Genomic DNA, 27515 nt, shown 5'->3' with positions numbered 1-27515 from the left:
TATTGAATATAATCTAAATAAAACCTAACCCTCAACCCTATTTTGTCAATTAGTTGAATTTCTACATTGTTGATAAACGATGTGGCAACCTTGCAAAGGTTTAATTAGTTGAATTTCTACATTGTTGATGAACGATGTGGCAACCTTGCAATGGGTGAAAGAGATAGCGCCATCTGCTTTGTTGAATGACATACAAGGATAGCAACACCATTGCAAATCACACACTGCCATTATAACGTGGACCTCACTATGGATACTCAAAGAATACTTTTGAATAACTATGTGATAACTGTGACCGTTGCTGGCCGTTACTCTGTATCTGAGACAAAGAGAAACTGCTTTTCATTTCACTGAACTCTATACCATATAATTATCTATATACTATATAATTATAGTATAGAGTTCACTGTTTCATTTTGATAGCAGCTTCTCTTTGTCCCAGATACAGAGTAACGGCCAGCAACGGTCACAGTTACCACATAGTTATTCAAAAGTATTCTTTGAGTATCAATAGTGAGGTCCACGTTATAATGGTAGTGTGTGATTTGCAATGTTGCTATCCTTGTGTATCATTCAACAAAGCAGATGGTGCTATCTCTTTCAGGCATTGCAAGGTTGCCACATCATGTGGAAATTCAACTAATTGACAAAATAGGGTTAAGGGTTAGGTTTTATTCAGGTTATATTCAATAATGTCTCATAAGGATAGGTTAGGCTTTTGCTTTGAAATTGCAATATGCTAGAAGGGGCTAGGGTCCAGGTAGAATTATGTTTTTTATTGTTCCAAAGGTGAAAGGATAGGTTAGGGGGTGAGGATTTTGCTTTGAAATCCAAAGTATTGAATGTGAAAGGGTTAGGGGTTAGGTTTTTTCAAGTTATATTTAATAATGTTTCATAAGGCTAGGTTAGGTTTCTGCTTTAAAATTGCAATATGCTAAAAAGGGCTAGGATACAGATAGAATTATGGTTTTTGATATTTCGAAGGTGAAAAGATAGGTTAGGGGGTTAGGATTTTACTTTGAAATTGCAATATGCTGGAAGAGATTACGGGTTTTTACAAAGATTTATGTTTATTAATGTTTTAAATATAAAAGGATAGGTTAGGGGGTTAGGTTTTTGCTTTGAAATGACAATATGCTGACTTAGTTATAGTGTTTTTCAACATTAGTTAAATAACAACCGTTACATTTTATCAATTATATTATTGAAAATAACTCTTTCTTTTATTGAATGAAATGATGATAATATATTGATTATTATATCGAATTTAATGATAAAGCATCATTGGATAATAATATCATCATCAAAATGGATTGACGGCTCTAGTTACCATCATCACAAAGAACGTTACATTCAAAGAACTGACTGAATGGAACGGGAAAAACCGTTACTAAAGCATGCGCGATACGGTGCTGTCTGAGACCGAGAGTGTTTTGTTTTATTACTAACTTAATATTCTACACTCTAGAACAGTGTATACAGTATTTCTATTTCAATATAATATCAGATAAAATATTATTATTATCCTGCTGCAATGGAATCAGAGGTAAGTAGCCTACTTTATATGGTAATAGTTGGGCCTATAATGAAAATAGAAACAGAAATAATAGACTATGCCTAACATAACCTGTAAAATCAATTAAGTTCTTATAGGTCCAGCTTCTGATATTTGAAAAAAATCAAGTTTACTTAATTATTATTATTATTGATTTATAGGTGAAGGTGTATTGAAAGTACTGTGCTACAGTAGCACAATATTTATCTATGACTGGCAGGTGTCCCATGCTTTGCTGTGGGAAAAATCCTGTTTTTCCTTTTAAATGGAATCTCCCTATGTTCAGGAACACCAAAAAATAGAATAACTATTTTTTCGTCAAAATTATGTGAATAATCCTTATCAGAGTTGAAAATTTACAGCAAAAAAAGAGTTTGCTCTAGAACCATTAACCCAACAATATGCCACTGAATCACATTGAAGAAAGCTATGTTTGATTGGGCTTCTCAAGTTATATAAAATTTCAACCACTGATTTTTTTGGAATTATCACATTAAAATTGATTGATTGATTAATAAGGATGAAAACCTAAGACCAATGAAATGCATAAAACCATCTCTTGTCTATGGTATTTGAAAACTCAATGTGAAATTGCACATTTATTATAGTGAGATTCATGTTATGATGGCAGTGGAGAAAGATAGGAGAAAATCGTTGCTGATCCCTGTGTCCAGCTGATACTGGTTTATTGATGTAATATTTAAGGTTCATTCTCATTTGAAATAATCAATCATATCTTATTAAGCAAGAAATTATATTTTTCAATAATTTCATAATTGATATGGAATATATTGTCAATTATTTAATTATTACATTCCAGAAAGCCAATTTTCTGACACAAGCTGTTTAAAGTCTAGAACTTAGCTGAATCCTGAGCTGGGAAACTGGCCCTTGAAGTTCATTCATGAATTTCGAGATCATTAAATCTGTTATGAGCCATGAAGTAGTGGTAAATTATTTGTCCAAATACCCCACCAAATCTGACTAACACAGCCACTGACTTGCTCACAGGGAGAAGAGTGTGGAAGCCACAGAGGATCCAGCCCAGTCAAGGATGGTCAAGGTCGAGACAACTCAAGGTCAATGCCTCATTCACAACATCAAGGAACAGACATGGACAACTGTGATTGGCCAATCCATGAACCAGATCAACATCAAGTCATCAATGAAGTAAGGTATCACATCCAACTCAATGTTGATAATCAGAAACAAAGTGTATACTTGGACAACAATTACTCAAAACATCCAATTGATATTCGGTTAAAACCAGAGGAACTAGTTGAAGAAGGAGAGCAAAAACTCAAGGTAGAAGTTGAAGTGAGAAGTGGAGAAATAAAGCAAGAGAGTGACACCTGTTTGCGGATTGAAAGCATCTATTCTCTTTCCTCAGATAGGCCTAGACTAAACTTTGACTCCTCTGTAATTGAACAAATAAAATTTGAAACTGGAGAAATAAAGGAGGAACACACATCCTTTGAAACAGATCATTCACATGCATTGATGCAAATCAAAGGTTTTTCTTCTGATGCAGTATCTGAACATTATGGAAGTGAGAATGTGTCATCTGTAGTGGGTCGACCATTGTTTGAGGAACAGGGAGGTTCAAGCTTCCATAGGTCTATTGATGCAACTCCTGGAAACACTATGATGAAAGATTCTGAAGAAGATTGCAATGAGGTGGACTTACTAATCGAAAATGCAAGGAAGAATGTGATTCATGCAGAAAGTGATAGTGAATCAACAAAGTGTCAGTTGAGTGGTGAAGAATTCAACAGCACAAGAGAAATAAATCTTCATTATAGAAAACACATAGGTGGAAAACATGCTTGCAAATTCTGTGATTATAAAACAACAAAGAAATCAAATCTTGTCATTCATCTAAGGACACACACAGGAAAAAGACCCTTCAGCTGTGATTTATGTGATTACAAAGCAACACAGAAATCAGATCTCATCAATCATCTAAGGACACACACGGGAGAAAGACCTTTCAGCTGTGAGTTCTGTGACTACAGAGCAAAACGTAAATCATATCTCATCACTCATCTAATGACACACACAGGAGAAAGACCTTTCAGCTGTGAGTTCTGTGACTACAGAGCAAAACGTAAATCAAATCTCATGACTCATCTAATGACACACACAGGAGAAAGACCTTTCAGCTGTGATTTATGTGATTTCAAATCAGCATGTAAATCAAATCTCATCACTCATCTAAGGACACACACAGGAAAAAGACCCTTCAGCTGTGATTTATGTGATTACAAAGCAACACAGAAATCAGATCTCATCATTCATCTAAGGACACACACAGGAGAAAGACCTTTCAGCTGTGATTTATGTGATTACAAAGCAGCATGTAAATCAAATCTCATCTCTCATCTAAGGACACACACAAGAAAAAGACCCTTCAGCTGTGATTTATGTGATTACAAAGCAGCATGTAAATCAAATCTCATCTCTCATCTAAGGACACACACAGGAAAAAGACCTTTCAGCTGTGATTTATGTGATTACAAAGCAACACAGAAATCAGATCTCATCAATCATCTAAGGACACACACGGGAGAAAGACCTTTCAGCTGTGAGTTCTGTGACTACAGAGCAAAACGTAAATCATATCTCATCACTCATCTAATGACACACACAGGAGAAAGACCTTTCAGCTGTGAGTTCTGTGACTACAGAGCAAAACGTAAATCAAATCTCATGACTCATCTAATGACACACACAGGAGAAAGACCTTTCAGCTGTGATTTATGTGATTTCAAATCAGCATGTAAATCAAATCTCATCACTCATCTAAGGACACACACAGGAAAAAGACCCTTCAGCTGTGATTTTTGTGATTACAAAGCAACACAGAAATCAGATCTCATCATTCATCTAAGGACACACACAGGAGAAAGACCTTTCAGCTGTGATTTATGTGATTACAAAGCAGCATGTAAATCAAATCTCATCTCTCATCTAAGGACACACACAAGAAAAAGACCCTTCAGCTGTGATTTATGTGATTACAAAGCAGCATGTAAATCAAATCTCATCTCTCATCTAAGGACACACACAGGAAAAAGACCTTTCAGCTGTGATTTATGTGATTACAGAGCAAAACGTAAATCATATCTCATAATTCATCTAAGGACACACACGGGAGAAAGACCTTTCAGCTGTGAGTTATGTGACTACAGAGCAAAACGTAAATCAGATCTCATCACTCATCTAATGACACACACAGGAGAAAGACCCTTCAGCTGTGATTTATGTGATTACAAAGCAGCAAGGAAATCAATGCTTACTAGACATCTGAATACACACAATGTAGAAAGATCTTTTAGCTGATATCTTTGTGATTACAAATCAAATCTCGTCACTAATCTAAGGACACACACAGGAGAAAGATCCTGATCATAGTTGAATGGCATTGCCCCTTTCTCTCTTTATCTGTCTGTCATTGTCTACCATGTGGCTAGCTTTACTCCTACCACAGCTGCACAAAACAATTCTGTGGTATTCATAGAAAACCAGACACTTTCATTTTTCAGTCATGAAATTCTTCTTCTGTCAATATCATTGAAATATGCACTGTCATAACAGTGATGTTCAGGCTACTTCTGCTCTTTTAAATTTTACATTTATCTCCTGTCATTGTTCCTTCTAAAGTTTAGTTTTTTCAATTAATACAGTATTCTCCAGTTATCAGATTTGATTCGTGATTTTTTTGGTGGTTTGGTTTTCAACTCATCTAAATTCTGGTTTTCTAGTTTATATAATCATATATTTAGGACCAAAGATTGAACAAAACTTATGGAGTGATAAAGACATCCTCCTTTGTACTGTTTCTATGACAATTTGAGAAAGGAACTGTTTTGGATAAGATATAAATTTCCAATAATAATACCTCTATTATATAATGCTTCAAATTATACATTTCAATTTATTCTTTCTTGTTCTATTCCTGACATGTTTGACTTTATTCACATTCATAAGTTTATTCATTCATTTGTTTCTGTATTGTGATTTTTATATTGAGGATGTACTTTGATACTTAATAGCTGTTAGCCCTCAAACTTTAGTTCCACAGGCAGCTCCTTATGTGTTATTTCGATTTACCAAGTTACTTGTTTGAGGATTGATTGTTATTTTGCTGAACTTTGTATTATGTATTATTATTTTTATTATCAAAGCGAAATAAAATTTTATTTGATTTATAGTTGATCCAAGGTAGACATAAGACATAGCTTCTCACTTCCCTATAACACTACATTCCAGTTTTAGTTGCGGTTTTACAATATTGTATTTGCTGATAATCTTGTACTTGGTTTTACCAGTGTTGATTTCAAGTCCATATCTTATGTCCTACTGCTCTCCACAATCCCATCAATTATGTCCTTTAGGACTTGCATAATGTCCCACAGATCTTGTATCAGTACATACTGAATGTTATTCAAACTGCTTTGATGCAATAAAGGAATATACAAGGACAAATATTTTGATTTGTTTAATTTTCCTTTCATAAAAGGTCCATTGTTTCACAAGAGTTCTAATGTTGAGAACATTGGCTTTTGATGTTAGCATTTTTGATACACCAACCGAAACAGCCATTATTTAGTCATTTTCACACCAATATCTCGCCAATAGAACAGGACAGAATTTACTCTGATGTGAGAGGTCTACTGTTTTCAGAACTACTAGTTATTGTGAAAGTCTTTAGCTTTATACTCTCTCTCATTTCGAACTCTGATGCATACAGCTGTTTACCGGCTTAATTTCATGCATGGAAAACAGCTGAAATTGAATGACTATGACAAAATTATATCACTGAACCAATTTACAAGTAACATCACCATCTCCATATATATGAGTGCAGGTTTAATTGGTAATTTAGGTAGAAATTCACAATTGTTGGGTGATAAATATGAAAAATTGGTGAGAGAAAGGTGGTGATCTTGTATAATATTTATTGAGTGAGATTTGCTCCTAACTGTCAGCATTGATTTAATGGGGAGCATTGGTGTTATTAATAAGGAATGCTGACTGAGGCGAATCTCACTAGAATATATAGTAAGATCAGTGAGTGAGTGCCATTTTGCTTTTATATATTATAGATTACGTTGTAAAAGTTGGAAAAACGTTTGCTGACATCTGTCTTTCATTGTGAAGAATATTATTTTTGAGATTTTCATCATAGATATGAATGCTAATGCTGGAAACTATTTGGGAAGTAGTTTTGATAGTGAAGCGTACAAGAGAACATCACGTGGGCCTATACTGAATTAGACTGGTTACTGTATTACAGTATATTATTCTTTGCTTGAAAGCCAATGTTATAGAAATTCTTGGAAAAAATCTTTTCATATATTTCTAAAATTTTGTCTTTTGAACTTGATTGTGGAGGAATCAACAATTATTGAAACAAAACACAAGCTCAATTCTTACATTAGGTACCATACTTTTCAAAAGTAGCAGATTGAATGTTGGAAAAATTGTAAACATCAACAGTAACTAACTATACTTGTAAAGTTTTAGAAAGGTAAATAAACTTCAATTTTCAGATTGAAATTTGGCTGAAAATTCCTTTATTTTCTTTATATAAAGAAATTTAAATGAAAAAAATTATTAATATAGATTGGGTTCCTTTTATTTTTGAATGCAAGTTGATTAGTTTGGACCTACTTGCACAGAAGCATAATCATAATAATATTACAAATCATTAGTAGTAGTCATTGAGAAAATCAAATCATTCAAATCAAATTATTGAGTACATTATATGAACACTATAATAAACTAATAGAATGTAAAAATAGGAATTGATCAGAACTATTCAATTAATTATAAATCATTAACCCTATAGAAAGAAACAAAATCCTACAAGAACGGTTGCTGAAAATCATCGAAACTGTGTCTCGAACTGTCAGTTCTCCTGTAAATCTTCTCTGAATAAGTATAATAGAACAATAATTTTTTTCGAAAACATTAGATCATAACACACTATAAGCTTACGTACTGATAACACAATTTCATATAATACAAGATTAAACCGCAGAATTTGTATAAAGCATTACAAACTTATACACCTATAGACTTTCAAACATGTAATGTCTTCCCATTACAATGTTCACAAGTGAACACCATCAAAAAATAATAATATTAGGCATGATATGATTAATTTATGGTTGACATAGGCTCTAGTCTGATCCATTTTTGTATTGATTAATACAAATGTAATGTTGCTGAATAATGCGAACATAATAAAAAAATAGAAAAATTTTTGGATATTAAATAACTCAGTCAATGCCAAACATGAAAGCCATTTCAAGTACATATTTTTATCTGTCGCGCAAGCGGCACGTTTGTTATTAAAAACAAAAGAGAAGCTGCATTAATTTTGACAACAAATGAAATAAACAATCTTTCTGTCAACAAAAATTGTTCAAAGACAAAAACACTGTTCATTAAACTTTTCTAAATTAAAACTCTAAAATCCTGATCAATATGAGTTAAATATATGATTCATATATATGTCCCATATGACCAGGTGACAATAATAGTACTAGTATGGAAATATTTGGTCTAGTCAATCACATAAAATTCTTGTATGATATATAAAATTTGGAGTGCTGCACGTATATAACTGGAGTGCTACACTTTTAGCGCATGCTCAGTAGCTCTGAAATTCCGCGAGTGAGAGAATAAGTTTGATGCGTTGTCGATATTAAGTAATATCGATATATTGATATATTAGTATATCGATATCAGTTCCATGTCGCCAACTACAAATACCAAAAAACTGTTAGTCCAAAAAGATAACACAAAGATATTGACTTCCAGACAAATTGCTTTGATCGACTGACTTATACATGACATTCGAAATTAATTTGACCATTTTCGATGTGACATTTTCGTATTCACATAAACTTTGTTATTAATATAAAGCTTGATAGTCGGCTACACTCATTTAATTTATTGTTTTAATATACATGTCCTGTAAGTAGGATATTTATTTCGAATGACAACCTTGAAAATGATTATCAATATCAAATTTTGAAAATATTTTCACTTTAGTTTGACACGTTGAAAACTAAAAGGACAACAGTGATTCAGAGAGATTGGCTCAGCTGTATGTTTACGTCATTTACCAATTGTGTTGCTCCAACGCTGAATGTTCAGTTGGCATGGTGAATTCAATTATGGCGGCTGAAGTGAGGTGGCTGTATGTTTTCACTTTTCTTTTAAAAATATTGTACTGTAATGGTTCTGTGCCTCACAGAAGGTTTGAATACAAATATAGTTTTAAACCTCCATATTTAGCACAAAAGGATGGAAGCATACCGTTCTGGGAAACAGGAGGAAGTAAGTATGCCGATCTTACCGGTACTTTGGTTCTGTCAATATGTTTTTGATTCACGATAACTTTTATGCTTATTTTTGTATTTAGAAGGACGTGAATTGTTAACCATCTATTTCAATCAACAGGTCTCAATTGTCCTGTAAGAAGCTATGCCAAATGTGTCTATTAGATTGTAAAGCTTTTGTCATTTTAGCTCTAATAGTATTACACTTATTCCATCATGAAAATAATATATTTCAAGCATTGAATACATTGGCAATCACTTTCCAATCAATAGCTTTGAATGTTATATTCAATTCAGCCTGTTAAAAAGTACGATTTCTGTTGAAATATGTCCAGGCCCTTCAAATTATAATTCTTCCACATATGAAAATTAGGCTATTTGCACCATCTCATTACCTACTGCAGTTATATTTGTATTTTATAGTAAGGTTGTAAGCAGATATAATGAATTTCTGGTATGCATTTACTACTACTATAACCACCTCTGTGCGGCAGCTAACTTAGGTTAGGTCAATTTCAAAATTAATTTAGGCCTAAAACCATGTTTACAATTTCACCTGAAATACTCAAAATTGTATGTAAATACACAAAAAGGGCAGCTTTTCAATTCAAAGCTCCGCGTTTCAAATACATTACAATAGTTCCATTAATGAAGCAACAATTACTTTATTTTTCTCATTCGTCCTCAAGTTATATAGCCTATAGTGTGACTTAGACCTCACTATATAGCCAGCATATTAATATGTGTTATAAAGATATATGTGCTAAAAATATTCAATGTCGTGGAAAATCTGATTGTAAAATATGGTTCACATCTAAATAAAAAATATAGGCAATCTGAAAAGCAGGGACATATCCTGCTTAACGTATTAAGCAATGACAAAATACTGTGTTCCAATAAGTACAGTAACTTACATGAATTAGTTTAAATGTTAGTAAATTAGTTAACAATCTCTAATTAAACTTACATTTCTTTTGTTCAGATTTTTTTCATCAGATGTGTACATAGAGAGAAATCTCTATGCCTAAAAATCATTTCAAATTTCAAGTCTTATCAATAACTTTACTCACTTAATAATCCGAAAACTTTGAGCCTTTTTCGGAAAAGATGTGAATAAGGTTTTATTCTTGTATACCCTGCTCCATATCACAGTACAACTTATTCCCCTTACCATTTGTGATATTAGTTGAGTGAATACCATGTACAATTTTGACAAGTATCAACCTCATCCCCGTAGGCCTAAGCAAAAAACTGTTTCCCCACTTGATTAAGGCTGTGTACTGTAAATATTCTTGGGCACATTACACGCCTCTCTGTAAATAATAGACTCTTGGCTCTTTAATTAAGTGATTCAATCATTTGTAACCAAATATATTTCAAATTATTAATCGATATTGGTTGTATAGTCTACTGTGGTGATTCTTAATTTCCAGTGATTTATCAGTTGGTGATATTTCATAATTGATCACAAAACTTGCCTCTTATGAGGATAATAATAGATTATATTTTGCTGGTTATGTCCACTTTAGTGTGGGTATTAAAATGAGGTGATGACTTGAGCCAAATCTATGCATTCTACTGAATTCGATCTCAATTAATGAAAAACGCTCAATCAATACTAATGATGAATTATGCTGACTCAGTCGTACCAGAAATCATTGCTATTAGGCCTACTTTGCAGTTAAAATATTTCATAGAATCATCCTATTTATTAAACTGTTACTAGATAGAATTTATTATCCTCATGACGACTCGAATCAGTAAAGTATGGAATTGTTCACCACATAATTTAGAGATTTTCATTTCTAGGTTGTAATTCAAGTCTTCTAACTCATAACTCTTTTTCATATTGCAGATTTGGCAGCAAGTGATGTGAGTGTTCGATTAGCATCATCTATGCGAAGCCAAAAAGGTATTTTAAACTGACTTATTTTTGTTTCAAATTCGTTGCTTTTGAAATCAAAATATTTTTTATTTCTTTCACAATCATCTACTGCCTCCAACTATTAACACGTTTTCATTTAGTATTTAGTTATCTATTTATTTATCCATTGCATACAAATACGAATTATGTAATTGATTGTAATAGATCATTATTATTTTGTTTAGCTCATTACCTATTGAAGTTATGATATACGTGTCGATGACTGTGAAAATTCATGACAAGTAAAATTGGACTGGATTACACACAATAATATCGAGTAACCGGACTGGCTCAGGTCTGGTGTCAGAGTTTTCAGGTTGTAACTGATGGATTACTCTATAAACACAAATTATCGAGTAGTTGATTTTAATGTTCCTGTTTATTACGTTTAGCTCGTAATTTAATAGCTTTATTGATTTCTGATACATTATTAGCCTTGATACAAATGGGGATTGAAGAAATCCACATTTTTGACATTAAAATATTAGGCTATTTATTCTTGAAGTTGAGTTATTTGCGTGAGATCCTCTAATTCATTACAATCTATTTTTGATTATTCATTTGTCACTGATTAAGATTTGTGTAGTAGAGAACCTAGAGTCCCAACTCCGCCTTTTTGGCCTCCGTCCCAATTAATGGAGTGAGAATACATTTTTTTATGAATACTTTTACCCCCGGAATTAAGAATGTTATCCTAAAAAGCCTTGCAAACACCGTTGAGAATTTTGTTAGCGAAGCAGTACCACCGTCAGTTTGAATAATTCAATCAAGGCTTGTAAATTGTCCCGCTCAAGATTAGCACAGCTTTAATCCTGAAAATTATAAAACTGTATCCAAGTTAGAAGCTACTAGATTATTATACAATTATGCTCTCATGTGCCTTTCTTATTGGTCGACAAATTCGTTTCCAGGTGCAATGTGGTCGAAAATGAAAACTACGTTTGATTGGTGGGAAGTGGACATAATTTTCAGAATCACGGGAAGAGGAAGAATTGGTGCCGATGGTTTGGTAATTTATTTATTTATTCATCTTCCAACGATACACACAAATATCACAATAGAAAAAATCTGGTGTGGCGCACTTACACAACTTTCCTTGCCGTTATGAAAATTGATCACATTAATAATAATTCAAACATCAATCTTTATTAATTTAACAATACAAAGAAAAAACAATGAAAGAAATAGCCTAATTGGTTCCCAACATTTGTTCCTATTTCAATTATTCATTCTATTCATTTTTTACGTTCATTTATTACATTTTAATTTTGACGACTTAAGCTTGAAGACCCATCCGTTTTACCGTCCAGACGCAACGACTAACATGCTCCGACATTTTCTTGAGCAAAAGACTGAAGCTAAACTTGAGCGTCTGGACCGGGCTTAAAAATCGTATAGCGGCTGGTCAGGAGTACGTGGAGGCCATGCATAGCCATCCCTGAGGCTTGAGTATTGAGATGGTGACGTATAAATGGGGAGAGTAGATAGGGCAAGTGACTGGCAGCCAGTGATTTTAATTTTACCACTTTTCATTAGTTTACATCCACAAAACAGTGGTTTGCGTAGAAATTGAAGGAATGTTACAAAAATTGAAAAACTCTAGCAACCAGTAACTTGCTATCTCTACTTTTCCTTTCTATGAACCGTTTTATAGCCAATTTCAATTAGTTCTTGTGGATTGCAGATGAAATATTGCTCGCACATGCGCACTACAAAAAACAAAAAAATGTTGCTTTTCCACTTGACATATAATTTCAAATCTAATTTTTTATATGATAAAGAATTCAAATCCCGATATTTATTTTTTATAAACACTTTGTCTTAATGATTGATTATCAACAATAATCCATAATTCTTTATACAAATAGTTAATCACAATTCTCTGAAATCATTATTTGCAATCCGTAACCTCACTATGTTTGTTGGAAAAACTATACTCCTACGGACAAAGAGTTTGTTGTGATTGCATTTGAAGTTAGAATTGGCAATTTGGCGGAAAAATTTCAAGTCATTTTTCAACGTAACATTTTGCTTATTAACCTTCCGGTAGTCGCGCCCTACTCAATCACACGAGCAGTCGCGTGTTGTATTTTCTACAACATCCAATTTTTCAAGTGTTGTGTACTCTGTTCACTGTCAAAACATATTAATTAATTGTATAATTACTTTTTCCATCTTCTTGGATTATTTTACGCCTATGAACATTTGGATGATTACCATTTCATAGCCCAATAAGGTACATCAAGCAAAGCCATCAATACTGCGTTATTGGTTCGTTTACAGTCCCCGTATACAGTCTTTCCCTATCTTATGCACTGTCGCGACTAAATGGCACCTAAAGACTGAACCATTGCTCGTTTGATACTGCAACTCAGTGGAGTGATGGGGGAAAGTTTTGGAATGCATAGGTGACACATTCATTGACACCACCCCATTCAATAGTTTTGTGCAGCAAAAAAATGACACTGTTGTAGTTTTTACAACAGCTCGACTGCCGGAAGGTTAATAAAGATCATTTTTCGCAATTCTCATCACTAAATGAGCTCCCATTAAGCTCCATAAACAAACATTTAAATAATAAATCCAAGGCATCACATTAAAAGCAATTCACCCAGAATTGTCGTGAGAAAAGCTGACGGAAGGAAGTACTTTCGAGACTTGTGATATGTAAACTGACCATGTTCAAATCTAACTTAATTTATGTATCGTATTCCCTTTCTAGGCTTTCTGGTACACAGAAGACAAGGGAGACTATAATGGAGAAGTATTTGGAAGCTCAGACAAATGGAAAGGATTGGGGATATTCTTCGACTCTTTCGACAATGACAATAAGCACAACAATCCATACATTATGGGTGTAGTAAACGATGGTACAATGGCTTTTGATCACGCTAAGTAAGTAAACAAAAAACTTTTCAGATATACCATCCCACTACTGTATAAAATGATTCAACTATGAACTCACTGATTTCAAATATAATAATATTATTGAAGATCGATCATTTTCAATATTTGTGCCATAAATTTCTGTGATATTTAATAGTAAGAGATCCCATCTTTGTTTATGACGTTAGATAGAGGACGGACAGTCAGCTCTTGTTTCCATATCGTTGAGTAGTTCATGTATAATAATTCTTCCCACTAACTTACGAATAAAATATTTATTACATCTACTTTTTATTACTCAGACCTTAAATTTGTCACATTGTATTCAACAGAAACTGAATGGTAGAAGATTTTTATACTCGCAGATCAATATTGTTAAATTAGTAGATTTGTTGACTTGGTAGAATGTGTATTGCTCGATTTTATCATCATTTCTGGAATTTCAATCAATCCATCTGTTTATTGAATTGGAATTGAGATGTTTGGATGTTTATTGGTGTAGTGAAATTCACGTTATAAATTCAGCACCCGATTAACATTTGTTTCCTATCCTTGTCTGTCATTAGACAAAGCATGTAGCTCTATGCTTTTTCAGCTCCGCACTTTTGTCAAATCGTGTTTTGGCTGAGAAGAGATGTAACGAACCAGGCCTACCAAAATATTTCATCTCAATTATGAAAATTCATCATTAAATTGGAAAAAATTGTCGAGGAATAAAAGTATTTTATATGAAATTGACCAATATTAAGAAGAATAAGCAATTAATATTGTTTCAGAATAACATGAATATCAGCTGTCTACTATAGAAGGCGTTGGAAAAGTGATTCGGCAACCCTGCTTTCCTATAATTTCCACTGACTATAATGTGAATCTCATTATAGTTGGATGTTGATTTATAGATAGTTGAAAATAATTATGATTTATGAAATGTAATGTATACTATTAGTTCATCTGTATTATTCATCATGTAATGTGGAATTCTGAATAGAATATTTATTATTATTTTTTTTTATATTTTTAACAGAGAAGCACTGATTGGGAGAGAAAAACTAAGGATACTCCTTGTACTATTTCTTTCCCAAATTTAGATAACACTTTGAAAGTCCAAAATAGGGTTATGATTTCACTTTACTAAAATTTAGTCCATTTTCACTCAAAAAACAACGAAACACTTACAGTATCAAATATCATGTAACACTTACAGTATTATCAGATACAAATGATGTGGGTTTATATCTTTATTCGCATTAATTGTGAATAAAGATATTATCACATTAAATAATATATTTACTCCTTGGTATTATGTACTGTTGTTATCTTGACTGTTATTGATTGAACTGCGGTCAAGATATAATCATCACGTTAAATAATTATATTAATTGACATGCGTTCAAGATACAATCATCACCTTGAATATCTTTACTCTATGGTATTATGTACTTTTTCATGTGAGTATTAACTGATTTAAAGCTCATTTACTTGCATTCAAACTTGAGATGGACATATCCTGAATCATAGATATCTGCGACCTTTTAGATTGTTTCTAGTAAATATTTGACGATTGACTATTTGTGACTATTTCAGTGATGGAGCTTCACAACAACTTGCTGGATGTTTGAGAGATTTTCGTAACAAGCCTTTCCCTACAAGAGCAAGGATAGAATATTATATGAACACGTTGACCGTGAGTATTTAATGAGTAATATAATCGAGAACGCATTTGAATTGATTCAAACCACTCTCTTATCAGATTTAGTTGTCACATAAAGTAAAGTCAGTGAATTAATTAATTTTATTTAATTAATTTATCCTCCTAATGTCCTGTTCTGCTAAGTTCAATCAAGACATTTGAACATGGTCAAATCAGGTATGCTTTACAACGAATGCACTGGATTATATGGTCTCTATGGCGGTAGTTACTATAGTTAATTCTAGTACACACTTGTAAATCTTACCCGGCTTGACCATGTTGAAATATAAAGTCAAAGACTCTTTCTCTGCATATTCCAATATACAATTTCCTATCGCCTTCAAATTACATTGTACCCAGAACGGATGATCTTGTAGGGGAACGCGACTATAGTCAGGTCCACGTTATAATGGCAGTGAAGAAAGATAGGAGAAAAACGTTGCCAATTCTCTCCATTTTGCCACTGACTGTTCTCAGCTGTTACTCAATTCATCCCATTAAATTTAATTCAATAATAATTATCATTTCCTTGATAAAATAATGAATTTAATGTCAAATTGATCAAAAAAAAATATTTTTTTATAATTTGATTCAAAAATTTGCTTCCATAACTGAGATCAGATTTTCATTTTTATACAAACCTGAAATGGCGGCTAATTTAAAAAGCTGTGATACACTGATCTGAATTTCAAAACAACAGAAATTGAGTTATTTATTATGAATTCTATTCCAATTTCTTTTTAAAATAATATAAAAATAGAAATACTTTTTAAAAATAAGTAATTTCAATGGATTAATTTTGAAATAACTTTTCAATGTTATTTATACCGGTACGAGTAGGTCTAACCTATATCGGTAGGCTAACTGAAGCATGGATGAAGTCTAGGATGGTTGGTTATCAACTTTTAAAATGCCATTTCAGGTATTTTAATTTGTGTTTCTCATAAGGTAATGTTTAAAAATTATTTCATCGTTCCAAAAATACATTTTGAATCAATTATACGACTTGTGTACTCAAGTATTTTGATAGAATGAAGAAAAAAAATGGCGGCTGAGAATTTTTGGTTCAGTTTTGTACAGTCACTGTCAAAAGTAAATATAAAATATTCTGGCAAATAGACAACATTGCAAAGCGAGAGAGATATAGTGCTATCTGTTTTGTTGTATGATAGAAAAGGACAGTATTGTCAATCATACACTGCCATTATAATGTGGACCTCACTATAGGTGACACCCCGACTACTTGTCCCCTTTTAAAACCGGTTTCTAGGGGACAAGTTGACGTGAGCCATATCCGTCCACTTGTCTCCTTTCCAAGGAGGTGACAACTAGTCGGGGGGACAATTTGACGGCAATGGTATATTTTTACGAGGGTACAGGTAGTCGTCTACGGTCACGACAACCTATCACCTCTATTCCACTCTACAAGAAATCACCGTTCCGGCTGGCTCTTCATTTGAAAGTTGGAAAATGAAGCCAAACTATCAAGTTTTATATGAAAAGGCATTAAGATTCCTAATTTTGTATTTTCAACATCATGTCTTTGTGAGTGAGCCTTTTCAACCATGGTGCAATCAAGAATATAGAAACAGACTGGATGTTGAAAGAGCCTCAAAATATTTGTTCAGCATTAGTGACAAGTTATTTGTAATCTTGAGTAATCAATAAACTCTAAAACGGTTTCATTAATAAGCTGGGCTCAATTTACTCGTAAACGGTGCGTCTGACGGGAAAATATAACTGAAAAAAATGTGTTTAGAATTGTGTTCTACATCTGGTTCAGTCATCAAAAGGGCTTATTATTCACTTTTTTCTGTTTTCAACCAACTCGACAAAATTTGTCCTAAAAATAGCAAAGACAGCGAATATCTCCCGAACCATGCGTTTGACGGGAAAATGTTACTGAACCAAAAGTGCTTAGAATTCAATTCTACATCATAACCAGTAATAAAAATTGCTTGATCCCTCCTCCCTACGCCGCGAGGGTGTAAGTTGTGCCAACTGGTGCTCTGTAGGTGACAAGTAGTCAGGGTGACACCTTGACGCCAGCGTGCAAGGTGTCATGTTGACGTGAGCCATCCCCGTCTACTTGTCTCCTTTCTAAGGATGTGACAACTAGTCGGGGGGACACCCTGACGCGAGGTTGCGAGGTGTCAAGTTGTCTTTTACGGTCATGACTAGTTGGCACCTTTGGTCCAGTAGGTGTAAAGAAGTCGGGGGGACAACTTGACGGCAATGGTATATTTTTTACGAGGGTACAAGTAGTCGTCTATGGCCAAAATGAGCAGGTGTCAAGTAGTCGGGGTGACACCTAGACGGCGATCCTCTTGCAGTATGCCTTAGACAGTTTCCATAAGCTCATAAACCTGTTATCCGAACATTTCATCACTTTCAATATTACCAAGTATTGAAAGAATAATTCAGTGGATTAAATCAATAAAAAAATGGATTTCACCTTCTACACAATTAAATTTGTTTTTATTTATTTGTTGTCATCATACTCATTGATCTACATTATATACTATTTCTCAATGCTCAATATGAATAGCAAACTGAAGCTATAAATCTAGATAGTATTTACTGTACGATAATATACGATTCTAATTTTCGAAGTGTTTTGTTACCCGTAGCCAGCACACAAACTAATAATGTTTTGCTGGTAATGCCAATTAGTTTTAAGAAATTCAGTCTATGCATTCTAGCCCACTTCATGATACCCCAGTTCAAAGTTCAAAGTGGGTGCCATATGGTGTATGTGTAGGCCTATCTGTATTGTTGTTTTTGGAAATAAATATCAGGTGTAACAACGAAAAAAATATCAGGTATAAACGATTATGTGGAACTGTCATCTCATTCATTTCACATTAATATGGAGAAATTCCGCAATATCTCTGTTCCTAGTGTAAATCTATATAAATAAAAATCAGGCCTCAAATTTTGACATTCAATAACTTTTTTATGTTTGCACCGAATTTGATGATTTTTTTTTAGTTTTGTTCGTTATGTTCAGGACCAGGTTTATGGCCTATCAAATTTATAATCCGACTTCAGGACTCTTTCCTACGGTCCTTCAAAGTTTGCATGTAATCCTTATGGGAGAAGATTTTTGTGAGCTGGCCACACACAGAAATAAAAATCAGCTGTTATAATCATTGCGTCATCCAACAGCCGTCGGTAGATCTGTTTTTCAATTTTCTTTCTACTGATTCACAAAATTTTAATTCCTAATAATGCCGCGGTACGAACGACGTCCAAACTTGGGTAGTAGAACTCGAAATGCTGTAAATTTGAAATATGCACGGGAAAATCAGCAGCAAGGAGATATACCATTCAATTCCCAGCAAGCTCCATTCAACTATAACTAAAAATACAAACTGCTGCACAACTAACTAAGCACGTAGGAAGTCCATATTTAGATATAAATGTAAATACTGATTGTTGGATAGTTTTCATAAAAATATAGTGCATCAGATTAAGCTAAGACTAAGCACACCTGAGGAGGTGAGGCTTGGTGATACAAAGTGTTGATCTTATGGAGATAGCCTTATTACACCGTTCCACGCCATGCCCGATTCAGTGTGTGTGAGTTCTTCCATTCAAACCAATAAGTAAGAAGCACCTGTATGCAAAATGCCGCATCGCGCCTCCTCAGGTGTACATCCAGCTAAAGTTTGTCATGAGAAGTACGAAGTTCGCCGGGCCAGCTAGTTGAAAATAAATTCCATTTTCATTAAGTAGTACGTATCTAGTAAACCACTGTCGTTGATCTATTCAATATTCTACCTTTGTTTCACGGCAATAATGAAGATTGCTTTCTTTTTTATTGATTTCAGGTTTTGTTTCTTGGTGGCACAACTAACAGCGAGCAAGATTTCGAAGTATGTTTCCGCAAAGAAAACGTGTACCTGCCCAAGGAAGGCCACTTTGGTCTCTCTGCGGCCACCGGAGGTCTAGCGGACGATCACGACGTGATCCACTTCCTGACGACCAGCCTGTACCCCCCGGGAACCCCCCTGCCCCAGCAAGGCGGTGCCCCCAGGGTCTCGCCCGAAGAACAGCAGAAGTTGTCCCAGGAATATGCCGACTATCAACGTAAACTGGACCAACAGAAAGAAGAATATAGGAAGGAGCATCCTGAAGCGGCCACTAAAGATCCCGAGTCTGAATTCGAAGACTGGTACGAATCGGACAGTCAACGAGAGCTTAGACAGATATTTTCTGGACAGAGTCAAATGTTCGAGCAAGTTCGTGCTCTCAGCCAGAAGTTGGATGAGGTGATTGGCAGGCAGGAGCGCACACTCAGTATGCTTTCTTCTATTCCAACCGGAGGAGCTCAACTTGTTCAAGGTACATTATTCATTTACTCCCAATTATTCTATCAATAAAGAATGTTTTTACCAATTTAAAATACAATAGTTACAATTCAAATTCAATTTATTCTTCAATGTTCCCTTCCATTACAAACTGCTTGTTAATGATCACTTTCAAATAATTAAATTACGACATAGCAGTCTGATTCGACGATCAGACAATCAAGTATTTAATTGTTTATATTTCTTGTAAAAGAACATTTCAAGCTCGAGCTTGCTCTTTTGGGGAAGTAGTTATTTTGTGCTTGTAAAATAATTGGATTATGTCAGTGTATATAGTATAGTCTATAGATTTTAAATGAAAAAGTCCAAGAAATTGTCAAAAAACCACAGATTTATTGATACTTAGAAATACCGGTTTCGGTTACTACACCATTGTCAATCTCTGATAAACTCTTTGAGGATAAACTCTATCAAAGATTGATAATGGTGTAATAACCGAAACCGGTCTTTCTAAGTATCAATAAATCTGTGGTTTTTTGACAATTTCTTAGTCTTTCATTTAATATGAATAATTACCATAATATCAACTTCTCAACTACACAAAAAGTCTATTGATTTATTTTGTATTAAATGAATAAAAAATCTATAAAATAATGAAAGTTATCATTACAGTGCAATAATGTTATCATAATTACAGTGTTTATTGTATAGTTGATTGATTTCTTTTGTAATTTATGAGGAATAGATGAATAAAAAATCCATACAATCATGAAAATTATCAGTAAAAGAATAACCGTTTTCTAAGAATTTGTCAAAAATAAAGATGACTTTTACCATGCTATATTAGTTAGTTATAGGTTAGGTTCTTCTCCTGTTGATATTGTCGAACTGTTCCTTAATATTAGAAATACTGATTTTTCAAATTCTGATTTATTATTCAACTTACAGGACTGCACTTTTATGTTGAATATTGATATTGTGATACCTTTCCCTTATGGACGATGTTGGACGAATAATCACTGTTTTTTTACATTTTATCATTTTAATTACAGGACTGCAGTTTTTTTACGTCAAGGTTTATAGGTTCAATAGGTTTTAATAGTTACATTTAACTTCCAATGTGACACTTAATAGATACTTACTTAATAACACTTGTTTTCCAGGTGGAGGGTCAGGGCAGCCTGTTCAAATGATTGACACAATCAGAAGACATGAAGTTGATGCTGTAATCAACAATCAGAACTCAATTATTGGCCTTTCAAAAGAAATCAGGTAAATCTACTAATGATATAGATGTTATTGATAAAAAATTATATTAAAATATTCGTATATTGTGTTTACTTTTTTGCTTGTTGTATTTGTTTTTCTATTGCTTTTTTTTGTAAAATTGGTCATTGGTTGGAATCTGAATTAATAAATAATATAAACATAAGTTCTCACAAGAATATAATACTTACGTAAAAATAAAAATAGAAATCTGAGTACCCTTTTTAAAATTGTTTACTCACAACATGTTTAGGCTATATGATGCCATTATCAAATAATTGGAAATAAATATAATAATATAGTATATATAGTATTCATAATACTTATGTATTGTTTGAATTTTAAGTTTGATGGTAATGTTTGTTCTTTATATAATACTAGCAGGTAACCCGTGCTCCGCAAGGGTCTATTTTAAATTTGAACTGAAAAATTGACGTAATAAAATTTTGAAGAATTGAAAATTGGCCTATAACCATCCTTGGTTAATTAAGAATCTATATGCAAAATTTCAAGTTAATCAGTCCAGTTGTTCAGACGTGATGATGCGTCAAACATAATTTTTCTATCCCATACGTGTATAAGCCAGTTCTTTACTTTTTTTAATATAGAGAGATATCAATTTTTACTAATTTCAATATAAAAAACTCTAATCCTATATCACTGGATGAAGTTTGTAAATAGTAATTATAACACGCAACAAGCAACTAATAACTTATACCCCAACACATATCATTTATAGTGGGGTGTATATTTATTCATTAAATTATCTATGCCTATTAAGAAATTATTCAATAATTTAATTGTATGGTATGAGATGCGAGATGGTGTGGTAACCATGAAACCTGGTTCTGTAAGATGAATTAATTTTCGAATAAATTGAAGTGGTATTGACAACATCAACGTCTTATTCTTTCAATTATTCAATACATAAAACTTCTTTGTTTTATTTGTATTAAATGTTAAAATGTTATCAAATGTTATAGATTCATTTGTTCCACAAAAAAATATTAAGTTGTTTCTGTTAAAAGTTCAAGTCCAATTTTCTGACTAAGTCTATTGCATACTGTTGAATTATAAACATATAGCACAGTGAATAATTGTATTGTATATTTCAGGAACTACATTGTAGATGTACACTCGCGGACAGACAACATTCTACAGAATCAGGCGCGAGCGCCCACAGCCCAGGTGCAGTCAGTGGGCTATGACATGGTCTCGCTAGTCAACGAGCTGCGAGATGGATTGAATAGTATTAAGCGAGAAGCCACCAACCCCCAGGCGCAGCCAGACTGTACAGCTCCCAATTGCGTTTCGCCAGTTGTCCTTGTGGCAGTTGCCATATTCCAAGTGGCCGTCATTCTCCTCTACTCAATTTACAAGTACGTTTTTCATATTCAATTCAATAGTAGAGAGTGACCCAGAATAACGGGAACTTTTAAAAACGCCATAAAAAAGTGGAAAGGGCAAAATTATTTTATTCAAACTTTTATTTTGTTCAAGACTTGCCATTTAAGAATTCTTAATTACTTCACTAATCACTTTTTGACAATAACTTCATTTAGATGTCTTCCTCGTGGCTTCAAATCTGTGTTGACGTTGCCTCATTGATCGCTGCAACATCTCATCTGGGATATTGTGGATTTCATATTGAATTATCTTTTCTAATTTTTAATTAATTCAAAATATATGCGAGCGAAATCCACACTGCACGGCATTCAATGGCAACTGTGCGAGTGAGGTAACCGTGTAATCTCACGATTAGTTTGCGTCCCATGGATCTGTCCACCTGCGATTTTCTGTTTGTGGAGATCAAATCAAACGTTTCCACAACTTGACCAATAACTTTGGTTGAATTATAACAGATAATTCGGAATTAAATTTATTGACAATATTCATTTATACAATAAGTACATTATCAAAACGATAGGGAGAGGAAAAATAAGGTAACCTTGTGCTATTCCTCTCCCAAATTTAGATAACACATAGTCCGAAATAGGTTAAGTCTTTTAGTTCTTCAATTCACAAAATTTTCAGTCCTCAAGTATTTTCACAAAGTAGATTTTCACAATATCCCAGTTGAAATGTTGCTGCAAACGTTCAGGAATCTCAACACAGATTTAAAGAGTGTATTCTTGCAGGAGAAAGCCATCTTAAATTAATGAGGTAATTGTCAAAAAGTGATAGTTGTTAAATTAATCATTCTTAAATGACAAGTCTTGAACTTTACATTAGTTTGGATAAAATGGTTTTTGTCCTTCCCACTTTTGTTTTATGGCATTTTTAAAAGTTCCCGTTATTCTGGGTCACCAGTACATATTACGTCACGAGGTCGGTAAGTATGAGTTTATAGCTCCTAGGATTCTTCATGGTATTGTTGATCTATTAAAACAAAAATTTTCGGAAAATATCAATTTTTGAAAAAGTTATTCAATTTACACAAAGTTGAAAATAACTCAACTAAAAGTTATTTTTGGTTATTTTTAGTAAATTGAATAACTATCTTAAAAATTGATATTTTCAGAAAATTTTTGTTTTACTAGATCAACAATACCATGAAAAATCTATCCTCTAAATCTCATGGATTTATCTCTTACCGAATTTGAAATGTTCTGTCCCAAAAATTTAAACTTTGAGCGCTCATATCTCAAAAAGTAATGATCAGTTAAAAATGCTTTCCTGAAAAACTTTTTCATTTTGATAGATGGATGATATACAAATCGAAAAACTTTGAAAAATATCACGAGTAGAATGTTTATTTTTAGCCTTTGCAGAGCCTTAAGCTGTTGCTTATTATGTTATAAGTAGCTACACAAGAGTAGCATATTAGAAGTATTATTTTTGTTGATTTTTTTACAGTATGTTCTAGTGGGCTTGGTTATTGCTTATCTGTTTGCTATTTTTATAAATTTGTATGATAGGCTCTAGTATTGTAAGACATTAGCTGTATTTTTTTCTCACTCTATATTCTATATTGTAGCAGATAATACCTGTATGCTTATTATTGCTGTTTCTCTTCATTTTTCACTTGTTTTGTACATTTTTGGCAGAAATAAAGTCAATTTATTATTATTATCATTATCATTATTATTGAATGAATTAGTGTCAATGGACATTGAGATGTCAATCAGTATGATCACATTTTTCTGAGAGCCACTATGTAAAATAACATTGACAGTTCTTGCATAAAACCACAGTTAATTGAAAGACCTTTGGAAAGCTAAATACATCCACTGCATTATTGATATTATTAATTGTATTTCTATGCTTTTTGTGGCAAAACAGACGTTAAATTTCATCCCATTTTATCAATTTTTTATTCATTTTCAGTTGTTGAATCGATTTAATATTGTCTAAATTTTCAGGGACAATAAAGAGGCCCAGGCGAAAAAATTCTACTGAGTTGCGATCAGCTGTAAGAGCTGGTCATATTCATTTGAATTCATAATTCTCGGTGATCGGTAACATCATGTGCAGTGAGTGTGCTAAGAATCTTTGGGGGCTGCAAATTGAATCCAAAACATTGTACTGACAAGACATTCCAGTCATTTTTGTAAATTTTCCTGATTTTTAGGATTCTTAAATTTGAATCTACGGCCTCTCCATACTTTTCAATATTCTCATCTGTTTAGTGTACCGTAAGTATGCGTAGCTTGTGTACTCGGATTATGCTTCAATAAGCATAGTAAAATGTAAAAATTAAAATATGGATATTAAGAATTTATTAGAGATTTCTACAGCGAATGAATTTTGCTATTTCATTTTGTGAGCTATATTTTTCTTACAAGTAGCATTTCAAATAATCAATTTAATTATGTTTCTGTGTTACGAATTTCATCTTCTCAAGCGCAAATGCCTTTTCTAGATATCAATATCATGGTTGAAAAATTATTTGTTAACTTGATAGTTTTATATGTTTATAAATCAAATTTAATATATTCATTTTTGTAAACTTAAGTAAAAGATCTTCCTTGCCGATAGTGTTTCTAGTGTCTAAGTTTTAGTTTTGAATTGCCTGTGTAGTGACGGGATTGAAATGGGGTTGGAATAAATTATAGGGAAACACTCTTGTCTATATTGTAAATTGAATCACTTATTTTCAAATGAAAGTTCATTGAGACATATAGTTATGCATATGCTATTTTGATTCTAATGACAGTTTTTTACTCTTACGCCGTTTCAAGAATATCTTACATGTATATTTCATAACATAATTACATTTTGAATCGTCCATTAATTCTCATAACCGCCAAATGAAGAAAGTAATCCTCTTTAATTGTTTTCTCTGGATTTACATTTTTATTCCAATATTTACTATTGAATTGCATCGTTATGAATAATCTGAAATATTCAAATTGGAACTAACTTTAAAATCATGAGAATATGATCTAAAATTTACATATTCCAGGGAATTTGAACACCATTCCATTAAAACCTCGGATAGGAAAAATATATAGGCTAGGCACTGACGTTAGTATTGAATCTTTCAATCTGTTACTCTAGCTATGGAATGTTAGTTCTTGGTATTGTACATTATATAATAAATAATCATTTATAGTATCAGATCAAAAAAAAAAACATTTTTTCCTCACTAACAGTTTACATAAGGCCTTGGGATCAATTATTGGAATCTATCTATTTAAGAACAAAAGACAAATTTAAATTATAATAAAAACTCAATGTAAATTACTTTTTAGTTGAATTTCCTATCTTATTTTCTCAGTGAGGTTCTATCAATTTGAAAACAAGTTCTTCTCAATAACTAGGTCAAGACTCATAATTAGAGTAATCTCTTTTAGTGTGTGTTATTGATGTTACTAATTGGTGAATTTGCGGATATTTTACGGTATTGCACTTTCGGTCTGAAATTATTCACCTTCCAGTTAGAGAACTCAACTTTTGTTAGGCATTCTTAACTTAGTATTATTATTATTGCTCAGGTTCATAGATATCACTTAATAGAATTAACTATTTAAGCTTTTGCTAAAAGTAAAGAAGACTGAACTTTCAATCCAATTATTGTTTTCTATTTCCATCCTGGATGAAAATAATCCAACTTAATTACAAATAATGACTTAATTACAAAAACTTAATGCGCCGAACAAGATAAAAACAATGCATTGATGAATAAACCATGCATTGCATGAATTTTTGTATTCATTTCCCTGATTTTGCTGAGGTTCGGGGCAGAGGCATAACGGAATTTGCTTACTATCTATTGAATGACAGCAGGTCTATTGTTCAAACTAGTATTTTACTCATCTTAAAATTAAAATAATTATTATTGTCATCCATCGTACCTGAGTAATATCATAAAATATCGGTCAAGTTTCAATGAATCAATTATTCACCACAATATTTCCTTAGCCTCAATATTTTGCATGGAATGTCTTTTGTAACTTATCCTAAATTTAGTAAAATTTAAATTTTGTTCTGTAAAGATTTTATTCACTTGATCGACTTGAGCTACTCAGTTATGAAATTTCAAGTATGGTTTGAACCACACTCGATTGTTTTAGATTAAGATAATATTTAAGTTAATTGAGACAACATACAACAGAATGGTACCAAATGTTATTTCGAATTCTAGAAATGTTATATTTCTTTAATATCTGGCTTCTTAACAATTATGATTTTATGTTGAAAAGATTGAAAAAAACATTGGATTTTAATGTGTTGTAATGGTTCCATCCAGTACTTGGGAGGAAAGTCTCATATCTATCAAAAATAAATTTCATTGAATACAAATTACTATCTGAATGTTTCTTCCTTATAATCATTACTGTTTTGTGTAACATTTCATCTTTCCTTGAAGATTATTTATATTTTCAATGATCACTTAATTTTAGTGTTCTTGTGGTTTATGAATTGTAAATAAAGAGGTTGTTTGAATATTGATAGTATTTCTGAGTAAAACCCGACTCAATGGCGGCATTAAATGGTCAAGGGAGAACAATTCCACGCCGGTGGAATGGAAAACTATAGCGAGGTCCACGTTATAATGGCAGTGGATAAAGATAAAAGAATAGCGATGCCGATTCTCTGCATTAATTAATTGTATTTCTACACTGTAAAAAACATAATTGGCATCATTGTGGACCTAGAAAAGGATAGTACCACCGGCTTTGTCAAATGATAGACAAGGATAGCAAAACCAAAGTTGATCAAATACTGTCATTATAACGTGGACCTCACTATAGTGTCAACCCATGTCAATAGTCTACAATAGAACAGCTCTTGCCCTCATTACAATAGTTCTAGTGACAAGAAATATTCTCAATGCATACTCCAAATCCAACGCCCTGGATGGACCGCAAATGAATCTGATCCAGCATTGATTATTACAAATTTGTTTACGTTTTTTATTTTAATTGGCATTTGAGTTTGAGCCATTTTAATTTTTGACCATTTTAGCAAAAATCAATGATGTTTTTTTTTATTCATGGTTTCATGAAAAATGCAAATCACTCTGATTTGGTTGATATTCGGGCTATGGATACAGGTCGACCTAGCAAGTGTCGTGCTATAA

General features: G+C 32.9%; 2 protein-coding genes across 3 annotated transcripts; both read left to right on the top strand.

Moving 5' to 3' along the window:
- The first annotated feature begins 1422 nt into the window (after positions 1 to 1422).
- LOC120354771 (oocyte zinc finger protein XlCOF28-like) lies at positions 1423 to 5782 on the top strand. 2 transcript variants are annotated; one of them, XM_039442393.1, is made up of 3 exons: positions 1423 to 1546; positions 2567 to 4550; positions 4803 to 5782. In XM_039442393.1, exons 1-3 carry the CDS (start codon positions 1535 to 1537, stop codon positions 4895 to 4897), a joined length of 2091 nt encoding a protein of 696 aa, XP_039298327.1. In that variant the 5' UTR covers positions 1423 to 1534; the 3' UTR covers positions 4898 to 5782. The 2 variants fall into 2 exon arrangements, with proteins under 2 accessions (XP_039298327.1, XP_039298326.1); XM_039442392.1 differs by having other exon boundaries at positions 2567 to 5782.
- Positions 5783 to 8665: 2883 nt separating this feature from the next.
- On the top strand, positions 8666 to 26880 carry LOC111054756 (protein ERGIC-53). Its single transcript, XM_022341855.2, has 9 exons — positions 8666 to 8908; positions 10766 to 10822; positions 11746 to 11843; positions 13557 to 13729; positions 15305 to 15404; positions 19244 to 19757; positions 20887 to 20995; positions 22105 to 22368; positions 24352 to 26880. Exons 1-9 carry the CDS (start codon positions 8731 to 8733, stop codon positions 24386 to 24388), a joined length of 1530 nt encoding a protein of 509 aa, XP_022197547.2. The 5' UTR covers positions 8666 to 8730; the 3' UTR covers positions 24389 to 26880.
- Positions 26881 to 27515: the final 635 nt, after the last annotated feature.

The sequence above is a fragment of the Nilaparvata lugens genome, chromosome X, assembly GCF_014356525.2.
Source record: "Nilaparvata lugens isolate BPH chromosome X, ASM1435652v1, whole genome shotgun sequence".
In the NCBI taxonomy this organism is placed as follows: Eukaryota; Metazoa; Arthropoda; class Insecta; order Hemiptera; family Delphacidae; genus Nilaparvata; species Nilaparvata lugens.
The sequence above is the reverse complement of the archived record's forward strand: the minus strand, read 5'-3'. Positions and strand labels throughout refer to the sequence as shown.